At 36.6% G+C, this 16690-nt stretch overlaps 1 protein-coding gene across 11 annotated transcripts in view; it reads right to left on the reverse strand.

Moving 5' to 3' along the window:
• RAPGEF2 (Rap guanine nucleotide exchange factor 2) overlaps positions 1-16690 on the reverse strand; it is a 193166-nt gene that overhangs the window by 43279 nt on the left and 133197 nt on the right. For 9 of the 11 annotated variants that reach the window (XM_042807805.1, XM_042807803.1, XM_042807802.1 and 6 more), the window contains one exon: positions 5291-5422. The exons of the other annotated variants lie outside the window; for them this stretch is intronic. In XM_042807805.1, the coding sequence (XP_042663739.1) occupies positions 5291-5422 (132 nt within the window). The remainder of the gene's footprint in view (positions 1-5290; positions 5423-16690) is intronic. 11 annotated transcript variants of the gene reach the window in all.

Below are 16690 nucleotides of genomic sequence, written 5' to 3' on the forward strand. Positions count from 1 at the left end.
ATAGTTTTCTTTTCTACACTGGTTTTGGGGAAAAGTTTCCAGCTGATCTTAATGATATAAAGAGAAAAAAAATAGAAACCTGTTAAAATTACCCACATTAACTACTGTTTTCTTAGTATTTTAAACAGAATATTTTAGCCGAGACTCTTTCTTTTTATTTTAATTACTTTCTTTAAGAAACATTAAGGAAAAAAAAAATGCATAATTTTGAATAATTCCCTTTGTCACTAATGTCATCACCTAAATCAACCATCCAAAAATCTCCAAATGTGCAAGAGAAAAATACTGGAAAAAAAAAAAAATGTAAAAAGCATGGAAGACACTTGTGCAAACCAGACATATGTTTACTGTCTGGTGCAGTCCTTCACGTCCTCGAAGCTAATAAGGCAAGCAGCCAAGTTTAGCTGGAAAAAAACACCCTCACCTTATTTTTTGATCATTGTAGTTTAAGGTATAAAAAATAAAATAAAAAATTATATTGAGAATGTTTATTAGTGAAAACATTCATTTTTTACTTCATAATTTATAAGCTGATACTGATACAAAATACAGTGAACACTGGCACTACACTTCTCATTAAATCACTTGCAAAAGTTCCATTAGCTTCCAAGATTTTCTCCTGTCATTATATAGGAACACAGCTCTTCCATGGTGAGAAAACATGGCTGGGATTTTGTTTTATATTAGGTTTCAACTCACTGAGCAAAAGTCTACAATATAAATAAACTGCTATGAAATTTAATCAAGGTAATTATACTATGTACTTGTTTGTTAAAGAATGTTCATATACCTAACAATCAATTATAACTATTACGTGCACACAAATCATACATAAATCTAAGTTAGTAAAATAATATTTTTGTACTCTAACAACATGAGGGCAAATGGCCATGAAATGCCTTTAAAACTCCTTCAGCCTAAGGTTTTTACTCCCCACTCCCTTCATATTTATACTTTCATTATCTACTACAAAATTTACAGCACAGCAGCCCACATCTGTCACAGGAGTCAGACTAAGCATCATTCCTCCCTAGAGACAGAAAAATGTAATAATCCAGACAACGCACACAAGGAATAGTGTCTTCCCCTGTCGCCAACTAATTGCCGCTTTCTTGAAATGGAGCAAAGTTTGCTGCGACCACAGGCACACAGAACAAGGGCTCCGAAAGTCACACCTCGGCTATAAATTGCAGAACAGATTAGAGGACCTGAACTCACCAGGAGTGCTAAGGTATTGCACAGGACTTAGCCGAAGCTGCAGCAGGGAGTTCAGGAGCACCTAGTTTACCTGATCATTTCGGACGTCCTTGCATTGCACAGAGCCTTGCACTGGAGAGGCTGATAGAGTCAGAAAGGCTGATTTAATCTTAAGGTAACATCTCCTTATTTTGCATACAACAACTTAGGGGTGGGCTGCACAGACTCTCTGCTTTGAGAGATAAAGGTTTAGGTTCTCTCAGGAAGACTTTCTGGAAGGTGGACCTTTCTTCTACATATTACCGTATCAGACTTCTGCAAAAACAAAGTTGACATCTTGAAAATTTCCAAGCAATACACACATCCTGGGAGGGTCTCGGAAAGGATGTTCCTGGTTTCCTGTACCGCCAGGACTATCTGGGCAGAAACCGGAGGGCACGTAGGGCTGGCAGGAAGCCACCGGGCTGAGGACAGGATAAGGCAAAGAAAGGCTGAGGACAGGATAAGGCAAAAAGAAAGGCTGAGGACAGGATAAGGCAAAAAGAAAGGCTGGCAAAGGAAAGAGCTGAGCCAACACAACACCACCTTCCCAAAACAGGGAGGGGGAGCAACACACGCTCACGGGCTTAAATCTCCTCGCTCTCCAACTGGGATCGTCAGCTGGTAATACACGTGCCAGGTATAGGAAGCATTTAGGAGCACAGAAAAACAGGTATATGCTTCCATCTAGGAAGCATTAACTAAGCATCAGAAGCAAGAGCGAGCAGCCATACGTGAGAAGCAGCAGTGAATGATTTGCTTTGCCAAGTCAATACCAGACAGACGCAAAGTATTGTTCTTGGCAAATGCAAGCCAGCACACAATCTATTAACATTCAGCATCCCCTTCCTCTCCAGTCACACCAGAGTTAGTCACTTTACAAACTTATTTCCTAGATTAAAAGTAACAACATTGAAGGACCTTACTAATTGGCACCTGAAATATTTTTGAGACTTGGGTGTGGTAAACACAAAGGATTATTTATTTTATTCTGGTAAGAACTTCTTATCCTAAAAAGCAGTTCTTTCATGTACAACATTGGACAAACAAATTTAGTTACAGCATTAATATTTAAAAGGAAATATTCTCAGCTCAATGATGAAAGCATCTGAAGATTCAGCTTCATGATTTATTAAAAAAAAAAAAATCTTAAAAGGCCATGAACGTATTTTCACTGCAAACAGCTGCTCTTAAGGCTACAGAACAAAAACTTACTGAGTTGCAAAACATCACATATCATTACCTCCGTTTTCAACAGTAAAGATCTAATTAAGAGTATAATTTAAAAACCCATTTATTTTATTTATCAATTACAAGATAAGATGGCAATCTTTCTAAATCTTTTCTAAAAGTCCATTTTACTGAGCAGAAATATGCCATTAGATACAGAACATAAGAATCAGAGGAACAGCGATACTGAACTTTTCCTAAGACGTATCAAATTTGAGATAAAAAAAATAACATGTAGATGATTTGGTTATGGTTTACTGGTTTTGAATAAACACCTGTGAGAGAATTCAAGGCAAACAACTGAGCAAGAATGAGTGATTCAATATCTTGGTTTCAAACAGTACTTCTGTTTATTTCATCCTTGACTTGACCCTAGAGAATTCATATTACAGCAATTTTACTTTGCTGTGGGGGTTTTTTGGCAGTACTTTAACCTAACTTAACGCTGCTACATTACATTCATTTATGACTGAAACGGATGTCAGAAATTAATGATTTACCACAATATGAGAAATGATTAAGTCAAACAATAATTGGTACTGTTATGTTAAATTCAGGAATTTAAGAACCTTATCAGTTTCACACCTGAACTTATCAATTAATTTTCTTGATAAATGTTTCAAGTATGTGTATTAACACAAAAACATGGGGTTACATTCCACAACACATGCTCGTATATCAACAATTTTGATATAGACGTAAGTTATTTTAACAATTACTCTTATATTGTACAATTACATAGTTTCCAATGCATCTGTGCCAAGACATCTTTAAATGAAGAATTATAGATTAACTGAAGAAACCAGATAAGATCACCAAGAATTGAATATTTTTTTAAAATTAGATTTCAAAGAATATTTTAAAAGTAAATGTTCTCCATGTAAATACTTCAGAAACCCTTTACCTCTCTCCGAACATCAACCTTTCCGTTGATTCCATTTTTGCAAATAAAGCTTATCATGGGAGTCATACACCAGGTTGGTGACTGCATAAAGAAACATTTCTCTGAAGTTTCTGTATAGTTGTGGGTGGTTTGGTTTTTGTGTTTTTTTTTGTTTGTTTGTTTGTTTTTGTTTGTTTGTTTGTGTTTTTTAATTTGCCAGAAATTCAGTGATCTTTTTCACAGTTATGAAAGTTTTGCTGAAAATCTTTGCAAAAATTTACTTCCAACTTATGTAGAGTAACTGTAGGACTATAACTGCATGCCACCTACAACTGTGTCTCTAGAGGTACTTGTTATTTTTATGTTAAAGTAAAAATCTTTGCAACGAAAAGTATGAAAATCTATGGAAGACTTGAAGAACAAAGATGATTTTACATCATACTCACCCTCAACCTAAATCCTATCTCAAAGTAATCCTCTCTACAGAAGAAATTCTGACAAACATACTTGACTGGCATATGCTATGCCTAAAGTGTTCAGTTACTTTGATATTTTTTCACAAAAATAAACCTTTGTATTATTGCAATTACTGTCTAAATTGAACTGGGACATTTTTATAGCCTATCTTCTCCCACAGAAAAGCCTATAAACTTACTCACCTGAAGGACACCATATGCCCCAACGATGGTCACAACTGAACTTGCATGTATTTGGACACATGATGCTTTTCCCATTGTTTAAATGGCTACATTTGCATTTTTAGAAGCATCCAAACAAACATTATTTCTCTTCTAGCAAGCAGTACTTCATGTAGAAGTGATCTTGTTAATTTTTAAATGATGGTTTTGATAGAACAACATTTTAATTAGATTTTATTCCTTTTTCTCTAAATAACAAATTGCTATACTTTCCTATCAGGATAAATCTTCCTCTGACACTGCAAGAACTGTAAACGTCAAGTGAAGGAGGCAGACTTCCTCATTTTGTTTCATTTCAGATTTTTTGCCAATTTATACGTAGAGGAAGCATGCACACCCCCAAGTGCTCTGGGGACCCTCTGGATCAGTTTCACACAAAGTCCCTCCAAACTCAAGCTGCTCCAAACAAACAGCACAGAACTTTAATCACAAGAACCCCCCTCAGAAGTATAATAACTTGAAATTTGAGTGTCACCAGTTCAACCTCCCCATCTTTCCCAAGACAGCCAGGAGAGAAAGCACTACTGAAAGGCTGGCACCAAGTCTCTACAGGGTGGGGAAACTGGAATATGCCCCTCAAGTCAGGCCAGCACAGGCTACTTACTGCGTGTGTGTTCCTTCCTACCACTGAATACATTCTAGATTTTGAAGCCAACACATCTAAGAACTGTAAAATCCAGCATCAAGAAGAAAAATCCCTCACATTACAAGGCCCTAAATCTATAGCTTTGAGTTTTTGATCTGTAAACATTTAAGTTGCTGTTATACATCCAGCAGGTACAGAAGGACAAGGTGAAGTGCTGGAGCTGGGAACAGAACCCCTTTATCTCCTAGGTCCCTCCACAGGCATCTGCTGGAGAGGCCGCACTGGCGCTCTATGATGAAATTCAGGAAGATTCCACCCAAAATCACAAATCACAAACAGAATTCATGAAGCACCGTCCTGAAATGTTGTGAAACACTACATCCCTACATTGCTGACTCTGACCCTAACAAACTATGGCAACACATATCACGTCAGTGTGCTGCTGTAGGTTATTTGCTGAGTTTTCAAACGTCAGATCTAGTACCTGGCAGATAAACCCCTGAAATTAGTACAACATAAACAAAAATTAGGTTTTTTGAAGTCTCTTGAGTGCTTCTTCAGACAAACACTGACAACACGCAATAGCACGGATGTTCAGTTATTAACGTCAAAAGTGTCGGCAATTGCACCTCCCATCAGCATCCATTCCAGTCTTACCTGGTAGATATCAGAAAGGCTGCTGCTTCCTGAATCACTAGTGATGCTACATCCTGAGTGACTAGATGAAACGTGGGTCACCTGTGGGTGGAGACTGTCAGTAAGGTGCAGCTTTGTGAAATCTGCAGGAAGCTATAGGTGGAGCAGAAAAAGCATCATTACAATTTGAGGTAGATACACAGCAAAATGAATTCAAATCATTCATGTCACACTCTACTCTCTGCCATTACCAAATGTATTAAGAAAACCACTGGGGCTTGAGAATGCAGCATAAAAGTTTGAGTTTTGCATTTTTTTTTAAATTCATGCAGAGGTCAGCAAAATACCATCAACTTGCTGCAAACGAGATTTTTTTAAAAACATATATCTGAGGACAAACATCAGTGAAGCAATAACCCTTATGCCAAACCTCTTCAGTTTGGGTTTTGGACAGAATTAAAGCGGATATGAATACTGTGCTAGTTTCAATATCAATGGTTTCCTGTAGAATGGGATTAACAGGGAATAAAGTCACATACTGTCAAAAAAACAAGCACTGGTCCAGATTTGGCTAACTCTTCTGCTTCTGAAGTTGACAAGGTACATGAGACAAGTAAAATCCAAGTCACTGAGCTATCTGTTATACTTTGAGCCAAACAATATGATGGCAAATAGGAAATATGGGAAGACTGACACAACTGCAAAGGGTTACAACTCTGAAATGAGTTTGCTCACACCTGGTACTGAAGAACAAATTGAGACAGTATCATTTAACAAACACCCGCAAAGATTTGTGACATACATTTTTACTACTGCTTTATGCACAGAGCTCCCATTAAAATCTTTAAGAACTGCAAACACTGCCAGATTCCAGAAAGTGAATTTTGATAAAGGAAAATATTTGTTGTCTGAAGAAATATTTAAGTGTTATTTCAGGGACAAATTACTCCTCTCCCCAAGAAGCTTGCATCCCACTGCTAGTTAAGAAAAGTATGTTAACGTATCGATTTTGGTATGCAATAAATGCCTCAATAATTTAAAAAAAACCTTTGTTCATTAATTTTTTGGTTGTTTGTTTTAACTCAGACAAGGTAGATACTCTCTACAGAAGTGTGTTTGTACCATGAATGTCAAACACTGTGAGTCCATCCATGTCAGTTACAAATGCTACCTTGGCACTATTACCATTCTCTCAGGATGAAAATAAGAGCTCATTCAACATTAAGATATAAGAAGTCAATCAGAATAAAAGGTTATGAAAAAAAGCCATCTGCAAGTCACAAGAGAGTATGCTTGAGAAAATTATTAGCTCTATACAGCTAAAGGTACTCAATGATAAGTCTGTTTATGGAACATGCCCTGAAAGAACTCTGGCTTTATGATTTGTGGTGAAAGCACAGACAACCGGGAGCCTTAGAGTCTTAGACTAATTGGCATTTCCTACTCTAATACAGCTGAAAAGGATTTCTTCCTTATTACAGAATGACTGCATAAGTGATAGCATAAATGGATAAATTTTAAAAAATTATTTGTTAATATTTTACCTGAAAGAGGGGCTAAAACCAGCAACCAGACATTAACTACCCTAAAAAGCTTCAGTAAGTCCAGAGCAAGAGCTAATCTTCATGTACCAATCGACAAAAAAGGGGCAATTAACAAAAGCAATACTCCAATACATACAGCCATGGATGCTGCCTCCAGAAAAGCCTAGTTCAGTTCACCACAGCTGATGAGATATCAGGAGGAGAAAACATAGCATGAAGGAGTGCATTAAGTACAGTGCCTGTTGTCTCTGCTACTTCCCCTTCCAGTCTGTGAGACTGAATTATCACAAAACTGACCAGTACGTAGTGATGCTCAGGCCACTATAGCCATTTCTGATCATGATTTGAGCCATTCTGCAAATAAGTACACATTCCACAGGTAGAATGTATAGTAAATGAATCACCACATCTTTTGCAACGTGTCAATGACTACTCCTAAAACTTCTATCTTTTAGGATTAAAGCAGTCCAGGTTTATTTCCAAGTTGAAATCCTACCTATTATTTTAATACACATGCACCAGCCATCTAAGATTCACACATTTAATGATAACTTACAAAGTTAAAGTATTTGAAGAGTTTTACCTTTTATAAAGTAATAACTATTTCAATACCAAGTAAATATTAACTCATAGGAAGGGTGTGTGTCAACACAGTCTTGCGCCCAGCCAAATGTGTTAAATTTTTCGCAGTGCCCTGTACATATCTACTTGTCATTAGAAATTGCATTTATCAATGCAATAACCATTCTTAAGGACTTGACATCAAAGCAAATCCAATTAGTATGTTAAAAAATTAAATTGAGCTATGTTTAATATAATGACTGCAATTAAGCGTTTTAAATGGTCAGCGAGGATTTACATTTTGTTACCACGCAGGCAGTAGGAAGAGGCAGGGTATTCCACAGTAACTGATGAAATACACTGCAAATAAAAGCAATCCTGATTTTTCTTGGCTGTAGACAATCAGCTGAATGTTTGGAGATTTCTGGTTTCAGAATAACTCCTCAAGTCAAAGCCATGCTGCGTGAGCTGGACTTGCCAAGTGGTAAGAGCAGAAGATCAGAAGCAGGCATTTTACTTAGGGCAACCTAACAGTCACTTTGATCCTAATCAAATAGGACTACTCACAAGCAGAAAGCACATGCTCACATCTTTGCAGAGTACTACATCTCTCTGTTACATGCCCGAAAGCGGCATCCACTTCAGCTGCTCTACCCTCAAATAATTTAAGGTAATACGATAAGGTGAGAAGTTGTGTGAGGAAAACAAAATACAAATATTAAATAAGCTGAAACATTTATATTGTGAGGTCAATGAAAGGGGTATGTGAGAAATACATGCATTTCTTAGTCACGTACTGCTATTTGAAATATTTAATGTACAGAGGTCTACACAATGGGGAGAAAAGTAAATCACTGATGGCAATGAAAAACCACACATGCTTAAGTCTTCTACGAGGGAGGCTACACCTGTCAGTCCTAGAACACAATGTTTGCTAAATGGTTTCAGTAAGCTGAGCAAGAATAAAATGCAGTGTTCAACAGCCTCGGTAGCTTCAGCAATCAGCACAAAGTTGTCTGGCCCAAACCACTGTATCTAGATCTAATTTCTTACTTGCAGTGAACATGATTATAAAATAACATCATGAAACCGTGCTATTATATCCAGTGAAAAAATGGCTAGGAACATCAATTTCTGCTTTTTGGAAACATATGACAGTTAGCTTCACTACAACAGGTATATTTGCTGTGCTACTGAATATCACTTTCTTATGCAATTTTTAAGCACGCTGTACCTGTATTCAACTGTCATTCCATTCACCAGCTCAGTACTGACTTTAGTATAACAGTAAAAATAAAGGCTTTCTTGTAATATTTTAAAGCACATGCTTTATCCTCCAGACCATGCATTAACACAAGAAAGCCCAAGGACATCCCCTTCGCCTCAGTAGCATCACGTATCACAGACTGAAGATGCCACAAATGGCATCAGAACTGAAGAGTCATTTTTATCTTGTTTTCCATCCTCATTAAATGATGGCTAGTTTCAAGGAGTCACTGAAGGATAAGGATCAAAAGCAACTTGTATATTTCACATAATGAGCACTTACTTTTCTGCAACAACACTAAACTATAGCTTTGTTGAAGTCAGCAACTACAATATTTCTTAACTTTATTACTGAATACTTGAAGTCACAGCATCAGAAGGAACGAGAGGACTGAGTAAAAACATAGCAAGATAATTTAGAAAAATTAATGCATTATTTGGTTTTAAGTAAATGTAGTTTCAAAATATATGTATACTACATCAAATAATTAATAGTCACTGAAAGTGTCAGATAACTGTCTTCATAACCTATTTTCAGGACAAACTTCCAAGGTGAGAAACATTAAGGCTGCTTATGCATAGATCTATAAGTACAACAGGGGGACAAAAGTTTTTAATACAAAACACGAACCAATAAAATAGTTAATATCAAAGCCCTAATCTTAACTTGGTAGAGGTCCAAACAATCTTTTATAAATATACAGGTAACTCTTAATAAGCGAGCATGTATCTGCATACATTTAAACAGTTTGCACACAGGGAGAGAAAGCAGCAGAAAAAACCTGTATATCTGGGAACTTCAAGTTTTTACTTCTTGAAAACCATAAAACAAATGAAAACTTGAACAATTATGTGAAACTATCGTAAGGACAAAGACTTATCTCCATTTTGAAGTGTACAATACCTTAAACCCTATCACATCTTCCTATCTTAAAAGCAGCATTTTATTACTTCCACCCTCAAAGTGAGTCACTGCTTTATGCATGCAAAGCTAACAATTACTTTGCTCTGATTATGTTCCTCCTATTTTAAGAACATCATGATTTTCTCCTACCCTACAGCGTGCCTTTCTGTATAACAAAAGGCAACTTCTACTCAATAAATCATTGGGCTTATCCTACTAATACAGTATTTAAAAAAAATATATTTTCAGAATATTTGCTGGATAAGAAATTTAAATTTTTAAAATACAATATAAAAAGGTATGAAAACAGCAAAATGTGAGTGAAATAATACCAAAAACTTATTAATTTAAACAGTAGTCCTCTATAGTTTTTTGTTGTGAAGGTTTTTTTCCATTTAGTTGGTGCTTTTTTTGTTGTGTTTTGTTTTTTTAATGCAGTTATATGTGAAAACAAGTAAAAATACAACAAGAAGAAAGACAGACACAAGAACGTAGTTTTAAAATACAAGAGGAATTCTGGTTGGAGAGCTCCAATACACCACTCACTTTAGAGCAAACGTATCAGTAAGGATTTTATAACCACTGTCTTCTGCTGAAGGCCAGTCAACTCTTTATGGAAGATTTAGAAAGCCTGCAAAGTGACTGAAGTACCTCTGCAGAAAGATGGAACTGAAGTGAGCAAAGGTGTAACATTCTGTTATGAAATTCCAAATGAATGATCCTATAGGTAATTAAGAGCCACTGAAACAGGCCAAATACAGTAGACATAAGACAACACAAAGTATCACTTTTACAGCCTCTATTTTCACTTTCTGAAATTAGAGAAATGCAAGCAAACACCAATTCTTCTACCTCTAAACACATGCATCTGAGCGCTTATTCTGCTGTACCTCTCTACTAATAAAAAGCCACTATAAAAAAAAAAAAAGTTGTTTATCTCTTTTATAGGTGATACAATTAGTCCCATAAATCTAAATAAGTAAATTAAAACAAAGTTACTTCGGTATTCTGTATCTTTTCATAAAAGAGCAGCAACAACAGCCAAATGAAATACATACTACGCCTTAGTCTTCCCCAATTTTTTCTCCCCGAAGATACAAATTTTACAATTTTTATTGCAGAGGAGTATAGATCACCAAGCCAGTCGTCTTCAGTATCCTATCAATTCAGTAACATTTTATTTCACTAGTTTATGTAAACTTTCATTTTTATACTAAATGTTTCTAAGTCTGTTGTATATGTTTTAAAGATATACCCAGATTTGATATTAATGACCAAAGGAAGAAATACTTCTAATAATCATGGGTATTCATCAACATGCTATTTCAACATAATTCTTCCACTAACCAAGACAGACATAAAGGAAAACATTTTTATGGTTCAATGATTTAAAACACAGCAGTCAATGCAAGTAATTACAGAATAACCAAGTAATTTCTATCGATTCTGTCTACAGGCATGATGCAGGCTGACATGTCCAGTGCACAGTTAAATTTCAAATTAAAGTTTAAACTATGTAAAGTTCAAATTAGGATGCGCTGCCCACTGAAGTAGGATTTCCTTGTACTTAGGGGTGGAATGGAAAACACCAAGAAGTTTCTATGTATTTTCACTGAAAACTTAATTGAGAGTTAAATAAAAACCTTCTGATTTGAATTATGTCTTCTGTATATCATTTACTTTATACAACAGTACCTCTTGTATTGTGAATCTCCAAATTTTCCTCAAATAGACAGCTTTATGTGAAACTGGGGCTCAAACTTCATGCAGACCTGCTCTTAAAGGTGTTCTTCATCTTGAGCACAACACAAGACACAACCCATGTTCTGAAAATATTGCATTAGGGTACTATTGCTGTTAAGCAGTTGTTTCTATGCAAAGCCCACAGCAGAACACCTCTAACAAAAAAATAAGGATCTTTTCTGGCAAGCTCTTCATATTTTCCTGCACTGATACTCTGCCATAGGTAGACCCCATAAAACTATTCAGAGGTTGAAGCTAATGCAACATGGTCTTGGAGGGAAGGCAGAACACACAGGAACTTCATTTTGCTTCCCTTTGAACACACATACACAGTGACTGCCACTTACTGTACATCTCACAGCTCCCAGCAGCTAATCCTATGAGCATTTGATGCACTAAACATAATTATCCTGTGCTTGAAGGATTATTGACTTCTGCAAAGGGACAGAGGTGGTGAAATGTAAATGGGTATCTGGGGAACGAAGAAAAGCTACCAGGGCCAACTCTTTGCAAAGGAAAAGTATGAAATACACCACTGACACACACCCATTCTTATTTAACATAACTACCCTATATTCAGAAGCGTCTTCTTCAGGAAATCTGGTATAAACAATATTCCTTCTGCAAACACAAATGTCAATTCATTGGCAACAGCTCCAATGATGTAAAATAAAATAAAATAAAAAAAAATAGTGATTTTTAAAAATTAAGAATTGTATCATACAGGTATTTACAGTGACTGTGAACCAAGAAATATGTGAAAAAAAAAAAAAAAAGGCAGAACGGATTTGAACTAAATCATATTGAACTAAAGAATGGTAGATTTTCCCAAGCTCTTATCAGGGTTTTGAAATTCTGAACTCAAACCATTATAATGTATTTAAAATGAACTGCGACAAATCTGCAAGATCAGAATATTTTTATTTAGAACCTTGTTCAGAACTCTGTCAGAAAATACCTGGTGAAATTGTAACTTCTTCATTAGGCAACCAAGGAAAATGTAGTGCTTTTAAAATGCAGTATCTGTGGTGGTTTTAAAGTTACAGCAGTTCTGCTCCAGGGATCAAAATAAAGAGACTATTCTATAACTGTTTTGACTGCAGATGTACATTTAAGTACCAGCAACTCTGGCAACATCAACCGTGTGAAGAAACATGGTCTCTCCTCTCACAACATTTAAGACATTTTACCTCACCTAGCATTAATAACAAAGGGGTGCTACTTGCATGGGCTAGGGTGATTTTATGGAGAAGACCATTTCTCAGACACTCTGTATGTTTTTTTTTTTTTTCATCTCCTTCACAGAAAAGGAGATCTGTGTCTCTGTATCTTCCACTTAACTGCTGAAAGATTTTTGTTCTATCTGCTAAAATTTTTTCCCAGTGGAAGTGCAACCTTGCAGAACTGAATATGAAGGCTTTTCAAGTCTTCCTCCCCTTTTTTCAGTAGCTGGTATCTCATACTGCTCAGTTTGGTTTGTTTTATGAATGCCTGCAATTCAGAGAAGATCCCATCCTGCGACAGCAGTTCAGCGTGTGAAAAGCGGAGTCTGTATGCCCGTACCTTATGTCCACATGTTTACAAGAACATCCCGTGTCACTCCTGGTAGCACCCCGCTGTCCCCCCGGGCACTCGCATTCAGGGCCCTGACGGAGCCGGCACAGCCCACGCGCGCACACCAGCTAACAGCTTCCCCCAAACACTGAGGAAAATTGGGAAGGGAATTATCCGAGTTGTGGAAATCTACATAATGAAAACTGACAACTAAGGATAGGCACTCGGCGAGGACTGCAGCTTAGGCTGGAGGAAAAACCCTTCCGAGGCGTTTCAGTTGACTTCTGAAATATCTCCAGGGTAGGAACGTAGAAAACTGAGCTCAACCACTGAACTTCAGGAAATGCTCCCTATTATTTAATAGCAGTAGACGTGGAGGACAAAAAAATTATAAGGCTTGTCTTTGCAAAGATCTTTCTCTTGGGAATAACTGATTTTCATACTAATAAAATGCATGTTCCAGTTGATGTTTTTCCCACAGTTAGATATTTCTAAATACTTCCTCTTGTGGCTGTTTTGGCATTTAATACACTGAGAACTACTGATGGACTGGAAACTAAATGGCCTACTTTCAGGACTTCTGGAGACCTATAAGGTTAAATTTTGAACTCTTTGGCCTGTTCCAAGTAACAGTGGGAGCGAGAGAGAACCTGGTCACAAACTTTGCTTCCACAGGAAATCAGACAGAAGATTTATGCCTAAGGATGTAAAAGCAAAAAAAAAGTTCAAGAACACTTTATATGGCCACTTATGTTTACAGGAAATGTTAATTCAAACAGTTTCAAGCAAGATGTTTTAAATCGTAGAGAACATTTAAACTAAGTGAGGGATGTTCATGTACACCTTGTATCCAGAGCAATTTTGGTTTTCTTGTACAGCAGCCTAACAAGCGGACATGAGGGATGCTAAAGAGCAATTACTCCGGCAGGGGTAAAACTGAGAGTACCTGCAGCCAGATTTTATTTTCAGCTTTCAAGCACCACTCAGGACTGAAAATCACTACAGACAAGTAAAGAATCTAGCCCAAAGGTGAAAACATCCATCCTGGGCACATTTAAATGGTTAAAGCAAAGACCTATGACATCTATACAATTCCGTGTGTTGAAGCCTCCATCAGTAGGGTGTTCTTACACCATGTGGTACTCTTTTTCTTCCATTTTTTTTTTTTTTTTTTTTTTTTACACCTGATCATGGAATATTTAATTTCATGATTACAGCACTCTAACCAAACTAAGCTTGATTAAGTTTTTCAAACACGCATGAGGGGATATCTCAGTTTTGAACTGCAGCTGTTTAATCTGAACTACCGCAATTTACTACTGAACTACAGCACTGAATTGTACTGCACTGCACAAACTTAAAATAGTTAAAGAAAAAAAGTTAATTGATTCTAGAATAAAGAAAAATTAAAGTAAGGGCTACCCAAGTAATTTTTATTTTTTAAAAATGGGATTTGGAAAATGATGGATATAGGAAAGATCTTACAATTCCCCTATTTCCAAGCAGGGGAAAAAACAAACATGCTGGTAGAACCTGCTGGTATCACAGTGCAAAGAGACACTGTTGGTACAAGGAATGAGGAGGACAGTCTTCTGTGAGCATATGGCGACTCCTACTTGGAGTAAAAGAAATACAGTGCAGTATGAGAAAGTATGAGATCATGCACTTCAAGACAAAAACCAAGAACCTGGGAACTTACCTGTCAGAAATGACTGTGAAAAGCCTTTCAGTGTATCACCTAATCAGAAGGTGATATCACTGTTAAGGTGATGCAGCAGTGGAACCCAGTGAGATCACAGCACACATCATCTAGACATCCAGAAGTTCTGGGCTTTCCTCCAAGGCCCCAGAAGAGACCTTATTTGGAAATGTTGTATACATCCCCAGCTATACGTTTTCAATAAAGATGGACTTAAAGTCATACGCATACATAGAATCAGAGGAGAACTATCAGGATTATCACAAGAACAAAAACTAGTATTTGCGAGAGTGCAAGAAGGAGCATGGCTTCTTCAGCCCAGGCTGAGAGAGGGTACGATCACTAACTAGAAATAGGAAGGAGGAAAAAGAAATATTTCCAGTAAAAGGCAATGCAGGTGGAAAGCCTAACAAGCAGGAAGCTGAAAGAAGGTCGCTCTCTAATGAACCAGGGATTCTCAAAACAAGACTCAATAAGAGCTGTGGCAGAGAAAGCTTTCAAACCGAATCTAGACAAAGTTATGAACATGCTGTACAACAGTGTGTGATGGCAGTGACCCAGAAAAACCCTTCCACACCGATGTTAATTCTCCAAGCAGAAAAATCTAAAGCGAGCCTGTTGCATATACCTATCATTCAGAAGCAGACTAACCAAAGGAGGAAAAAAGGACAAAAATCAGCATCATTAACTTCATAATATTTTAGATTTTCTTGTTGGTAGCTTCTTAGTAAAGACTTAAGTACACTTCCAAGGAAAATATCTTTAAAAGATATAGATACTTAGTGAGTTGCTGTGCATAGATGGGAAAACTGGAGATTTACATTTGTACACAGAGTCTCACCTCTATAAAATACCAGATTAATTGAATGAAATTTCATTAAAATTTAAATAGAGACATGACTATTCACAAGCAATTAAACGGAAATTTTGTTTGAAGTCTGATGGCTGCAGCCATGTCAATGCCACCCTTGGAGTTTCAACTAAAGGATTAGCTTTGCTTTATAGTATCAAGGAATAGTTCATGAGAAAAGTGGATTTTTATTCCTAATACATCTACTTTGCTTTTCATGACTTAAGCAATGGGAAAGAAACATGCATAAATCTTCTCCTAAGAACTGGCCCCAAATAAGACATCATGTACGAGAACTACTTGTCTTCTATGGGCTTGCCCTACAGCAGAAGTTTCCTCTATTTTCCTTGACTGACAAGGAAAGATGCACACTTCTGCTTCGGCTCAAACAAAATAAAAAATCTAAGGAACTGCAGTATCACAGGATGCATATCTCAACACACAAGTGGGCATCAAAGCGCTTGCAAAACCTTGTTTTTAAGAATATCATGATTGTGGCATTCTTTAATGCAAAAATGTGTATTACCATAATCACTGGTTTGAGATTGCTAATTGCATAATAGCATTTCAAAACAATGATACAAAAATTAAAAAAAAAATGCTCGTCAAAACAAGAGGCAAATGTTGCTTAAAAATAGGGATGACGTAATTTTTAAATTAAGGTGAGTTTTAAAAGAAAGGTTACTTAAAAACATCTTAAAGTTTATAGATAGTATTTCTGAGACCAATGCACAGAGAGTGAAAAAGGTTTCGAATTTGCATTATAGAGTAATATAGGCAATGTTTCGCTGTTTTTCTGGGTAATGTAAAAATCGCACAGCAACAAGACAACTCAGGCTATTTTTAAATGACAAGCATTTCCCTTTATACATGAATAATGTTGCAAAATCTTAAAATAGTATGATTTTACCTTCTCTACCATTTTTAAATGCTATACTAACATGCCTACTGGTCAAACCGCTTTATTACTTACAAAATAAGTTTTGTAAGTGCAGCTGTACTCATGCCATGTCAATATAACAGCAGTGAATGTTGCTGTAAAAGCCCCAGCTTTGCTCACCACGTTATTTTACATTTTTCCCACATATGGTAGCCAAAGAAAATTAATGAAAATCTTTCACACTGACACAAGCTTTTAAAACTGTATGTGGTATCACACATTCCTCATACCTCCAGAGTTTCTACTCTGTCACACAGAACAAAACTCCAACTTCTTTCAACTACTACGAATATTTGCTAGTTTGGGCAAAAGGCCTGCTTCTGCATTCTTACTATAATCACAGGAAGGGAACAAGTAAAG

Source organism: Tyto alba, unplaced genomic scaffold (assembly GCF_018691265.1).
Source record: "Tyto alba isolate M040663 unplaced genomic scaffold, T.alba_DEE_v4.0 Super-Scaffold_6, whole genome shotgun sequence".
In the NCBI taxonomy this organism is placed as follows: domain Eukaryota; kingdom Metazoa; phylum Chordata; class Aves; order Strigiformes; family Tytonidae; genus Tyto; species Tyto alba.